At 44.4% G+C, this 4,905-nt stretch overlaps 1 protein-coding gene across 1 annotated transcript; it reads left to right on the top strand.

The window, feature by feature from the left end:
• Nucleotides 1-600: 600 nt before the first annotated feature.
• Nucleotides 601-1,963, top strand: LOC128129192 (uncharacterized). Its single transcript, XM_052767847.1, has 2 exons — nucleotides 601-1,360; nucleotides 1,641-1,963. The coding sequence occupies exons 1-2, from the start codon at nucleotides 601-603 to the stop codon at nucleotides 1,961-1,963; spliced, it is 1,083 nt and encodes a 360-aa protein (XP_052623807.1).
• The last annotated feature ends 2,942 nt before the right edge of the window (nucleotides 1,964-4,905 follow it).

Here is a 4,905-nt window from a genome sequence, read left to right as displayed (position 1 = left end):
AACCGTTGTAGTGTGAGACTTGACAGTCATAGAATTATCTTGTATCTATGGCATGTAGTCATATGTGTAAGGTAGTTAGAGGGTATTAGTGGGGGTTTCTTCTGCAGCTAATGGCGGAGAATGGTGGGAAGGGAATCCTAGGAGAACCTTGGAAGCATATTAGCATTAGTAGATGTGTGAGTTAGCACGGTTATGGAATATTGAGGTCACTTAGGGGAATTGGGGTGACTCTTATGGTAGGTACGGATAAGTGTGGAACATAGTATTGGGCCCGTACTACTAAAAACACATGATTCGTACCCCTGTCAAGGGAGCCACGAGGATACTAAGGGACCCATTTCGTGTGAAATTCTTCAAATGTTTTCCTGATGGTTTGTATGGTTTATTTTCTATATGGTGGTCACTCGATGTGGTTCAAGTTCTAGTGAGGGGTCGGTTTCGGGCTCTGGAGCTGGATCCTTGGTTGATCGGATGCGGGAGCTCATTTCATATGAGATTACCCACAACATTTTGGAGTAGACTTATGTGTTCTTTGGTTCGATCAAGGAGGGCGTTATGAAGATTTTGGATGAGCGTCTGGGCACATTCCATGTCGAGACAATGGCTATGATAGGTGCATGCTCTTTGATGTTTTGCAAGTTTTGTGCGTGCAGGGCTCCTGATTTCTTTGGGAAGAAGGACCCCATTGCTATCATACGGTGGTTAGAGGACATCTCGAATTCCTTCAGATCTAGCCTCTATCCTGAGGAGGTGAAGGTTAGACTTGCATCCTATCTTTTGAAAGACAAAGCTCATGATTGGTGGGAGGAGGTAGGCTACGCCTTGGGAGGCGAGTATGTCGACGCGATGACTTGGGATGATTTTTCTTTAAGTTTTAGGGTGGAGTTTGCACCAGTGATCGAAGTCCAACAGTTGGCGAGGGAGTTCCAGGACCTTTTCCAGACTACTGAGACAGTGGCGGGGATTACCGCTATGTTCAGGGATAGGGCTTTTCTAGTTCCGCAATATGTGGCAAGTGAGGAGATGAAGAAGGCTCGGTACCATGATATACTAAAGGATGAAATTCGGGAGTTTCTGAGTATGTCTAGCTGCAATACATTGGATGATATGATCGATCAGGCTCATGAGCAAGAGATTGAGTTGGAGACTATGAGGAAGAGGAAGTCAGTTCGGACTCAAGTATCAGAGGGCTCAGGCACGAAGCCCAAGTTTGTTGATTCACGATCGAGAGGCCATCAGGGCTGCAGCCGTTGTGGCACTTACGGCATGGCGCACGATGGAGTTTGTAGGATGGGTGGGTCCGACTGCTACAAGTGCGGCAAGACCAGACACTTTAGCAGGGGTTGCCCCACCACCCCAGGTATTTGATCTAATTTTGTTCCATTGTAATCAGAGGTGCCACAAGAAATCCAATTGCCCGTGTTTGGTTGGAGGAGCAGTTGCAGCACCCGCTCCAATGTTGTTGAGGATTACTGAAGGCTGCCAGGGAAGGTGGATTCGCTAGTTGTGAGGAGTCGAGCTTTCCAGCTGTTAGCCGAGTAGGCTCGCGCAACACCATATGTAGTTACAACTACGTATTTTCTCTTTATTTCATTTATTGTTTTGATGTTTATGCTTATTATTATGATTGGTGTATGAAGTGACGTTCCTAGTGAACGATGTTCTAGCCATAGTTCTGTTTGATTCGGGTGCCACCCGATCATTTGTGTCTCTTGCGCCTAGCAAGAGGTTCGGGTATGCTCCAAGGGAGCTTGATTATCCATTAGAGGTAGAGATTTCCGATGATTTTTTTATACAGGTATCGAGGGTACATAGAGGTTTTGTTCTGGAGCTATTCAGCGAGAGGTACCCAATTTATTTGGTTCCTATTCCTTTGTACAAGATCAAGGTGGAGGTGGGAATGGAATGGTTAGGCCCTAATGGGGCTATGATTGATTGCGGGCACCAGTTAATTATGGTTTGAAAGCCAAGTGGGGGAGAACTAGTTATTCATGGAGAGGGTGCTCAGTGTGGACCGAATCTCTATTCAGCTGTGATGGCTCGGAGATATTTACAGCAAGGTTGTTCCGGGTTTGTGGCTTATGTAGTGGATACCAGAGAGGAAAAGAAGAGGACGATTGACGATGTTCCCATTTTTTAGGATTATGCATATGTGTTTCTGGAGGACTTAACAAGAGTGCCCCCGGAGAGACAGGTGTATTTTTGTATTGATCTAGTTCCTGGTGTGGCTTGGATAGCCAAGGCACCCTATCGGTTGGCACCGCTAGAGATGCAAGAGTTGTCTACACAACTGCAGAGACAACGGATTTATTAGTCCGTGTATTTCACCATGGGGAGCACCGATATTATTTGTAAAGAAGAAGGATGTCTCCTACAGGAGGTGCGTTGATTATCGGGAGCTGAACAAGTTGACGGTGAAGAACCATTATCCGCTTTCGAGGATTGATGATTTGTTTAACCAACTTCAGGGTGCGTCTTGGTTCTCCAAGATTGATTTTCATTTAGGCTATCACCAAATTAGGGTTCGAGATGAGGATGTTCAGAAGACATCCTTTAGGACTCGTTATGGTTATTAATAATTTGTGGTGATGCCTTTTAGGCTGACCAATGCACCGACATCGTTCATGGATCTCATGAACCGGGTTTGTAGACCGATGTTGGATCGTCAGTCATCGTGTTTATTGATGACATCTTGGTCTATCATAAGGCCAAGGAGCAACATGAGGATCATCTGCAAGAGGTTCTGGAGACTCTGAGGATAGAAAGGTTGTATGCCAATTTCTCCAAGTGCGAGTTTTGGTTACACAAGGTGCAGTTTCTTGGGCACCTTGTTAACTAGAAGGGTATTTTGGTTGACTCGGCCATGATGAAGTGGCAGATTCCTAGGTCACCATTTTTGATTAATTGTTTCTTTTGGTTAGTTGGGTATTACCAGAGGTTGAACGAGAATTTTTCCAGGATCGTAGTTCCATTGACTAGGTTGAAAAAGAAGTATGCTACTTTCTGTTGGGAGCTTGAGCTGCAGGCGATGTTTAAGACTTTGAGGCATAGGTTATGAGAGGCTCCAATCTTGTCTCTGCCATAGGGCGTGGATGATTTCGTGGGGTATTGTGATGCATCGATTTCGGGATTGGGTGTAGTTTTGATGAACAGGGGATGTGTGATAGCTTATGCTTCGAGGCAACTGAAGCCTCATGAAGAAAATTATTCCACTCATGACTTGGAGTTGGGGGCAATGCTTATGTCCTCAATATTTTACAACATTACTTGCATGGGGTTCATTATATCATTTACACGGACCACAAGAGTTTTAGGTATCTGATGGATCAGCCAAATCAGAACATGAGGTAGCGCAGTTGGTTTGATGTGGTGAATGATTATGATTGTGAGATCCTTTATGAACTAGGGAAGGCGAATGTGGTGGCCGATGCTTTTAGCCACAAGGTGGTAGATGCTCTACGCTGCAAGGCGGACGATACTCACATCAGTAATGTTTGTCTGATGATGAAGATGATTACTCCACTCTTAGAGCAGATTCAGAAGGCTCAGGTTGAGGCTATGAATGAGGAGCATCGGAAGAAAGAATAGATAGTAGGTCAAGTGGCGTCTTCTAATTATGATAGTGGGGAATTGTTAAACCAATATTCTCTCCAACTGCCAATGTATATGCAACTAGAATGTTTCAAAAGTATCAACACATCATTCATATATGACAAGAGTATGAATGTTCCTGTTTTGCTTCTTTCATTACCACTAATCGTACGATGCTTCTTTACCATAACTAAACTTTATCTTGTGTTTCTTTCTTTAACACAACCTTCATATTATTTCAACTTCCTAGTTGTGTCTCCATCAAGAAATCCGTTTTTACTAAAGATTGATGTTTCCTTCCCACTCAAGTTACATGATTAACAACATCTTAAAAACGGATTTCTTGATGGAGACACAACTAGGAATGTGATGATTAATCAAAATTAAGATGGTTCAACCATCCGAGGCATACTCCGTAGAGTCCCCTAGGAGATCCTTCTCACCTCACACATCAGGTTCGTGAACCCAGAGAATAGAACTCATGAGGCTGGCCACTATGATCAGGTATACTGTTGGCATCCATCAAGTATTGACGGTTAAGCCAAGCATGAGTTCTACCATGAACCTCTTCACAAAACACTTTCACCCCATTCGATAACATAGGAGCAGAAATCAAGAGAACTACAGCGGATTGAACTAGTAAAATTCCGGGTGAAGAGACCCTATACCCACTAGATTTGACTTAGACCGAGAAAAACTCAGAACCTTCGAGAGAGTAGTTGCGGTAGGTGCTCGCACCTACTCCTGCACCTTGTCCACCTAGTTATAGACCAGTGGTGCTTATCATTCTCCACCCTCTCGCAAGGAGGAAATCGTCGTCGCCCTATAGACGATGAATTATATTTTCCGAAGTAAACACTAGGATATCGAGTGTTCGACTATCTCGGGAGGTGGTTCTACTATCTCTGCTTGAGATAGTATTCAGGGAACACCTATTAGTCCAAGGAATCTCTAAGACTGTGGTTTATTCTAGCGTGGAAAGTGCGTTTTCCGACGCAATCCCTCGACTAACACCAAGGCTGGTGTCGAGTCTATAATCTTCTCGGGATCCGGGTCATGAGATTTAACTCAACTACCTTCGCACTTGACCAAGTATTCTTGGCTGCGAAGGTTGCCCTGTGGTTCTCGATATCCTAGTGTTTACTTCGGAAAATATAATTCATCGTCTATAGGGCGACGACGATTTCCTCCTTGCGAGAGGGTGGAGAATGATAAGCACCACTGGTCTATAACTAGGTGGACAAGGTGCAGGAGTAGGTGCGAGCACCTACCGCAACTACTCTCTCGAAGGTTCTGAGTTTTTCTCGGTCTAAG

The sequence above is a fragment of the Lactuca sativa genome, chromosome 9 (assembly GCF_002870075.4).
Source record: "Lactuca sativa cultivar Salinas chromosome 9, Lsat_Salinas_v11, whole genome shotgun sequence".
Classification (NCBI taxonomy): Eukaryota; Viridiplantae; Streptophyta; class Magnoliopsida; order Asterales; family Asteraceae; genus Lactuca; species Lactuca sativa.
Note: the sequence above shows the minus strand (reverse complement) of the source record. Positions and strands in the feature narration are given on the sequence as shown.

Bases quoted from the DNA above. Each gene is read 5' to 3' on its own strand.
- LOC128129192 (XM_052767847.1), top strand. From the start codon at position 601: ATGGCTATGATAGGTGCATGCTCTTTGATGTTTTGCAAGTTTTGTGCG. The intron at 1,361-1,640 runs GTATTTGATCTA...TGGTGTATGAAG, and splicing joins GGGTTGCCCCACCACCCCAG to TGACGTTCCTAGTGAACGAT.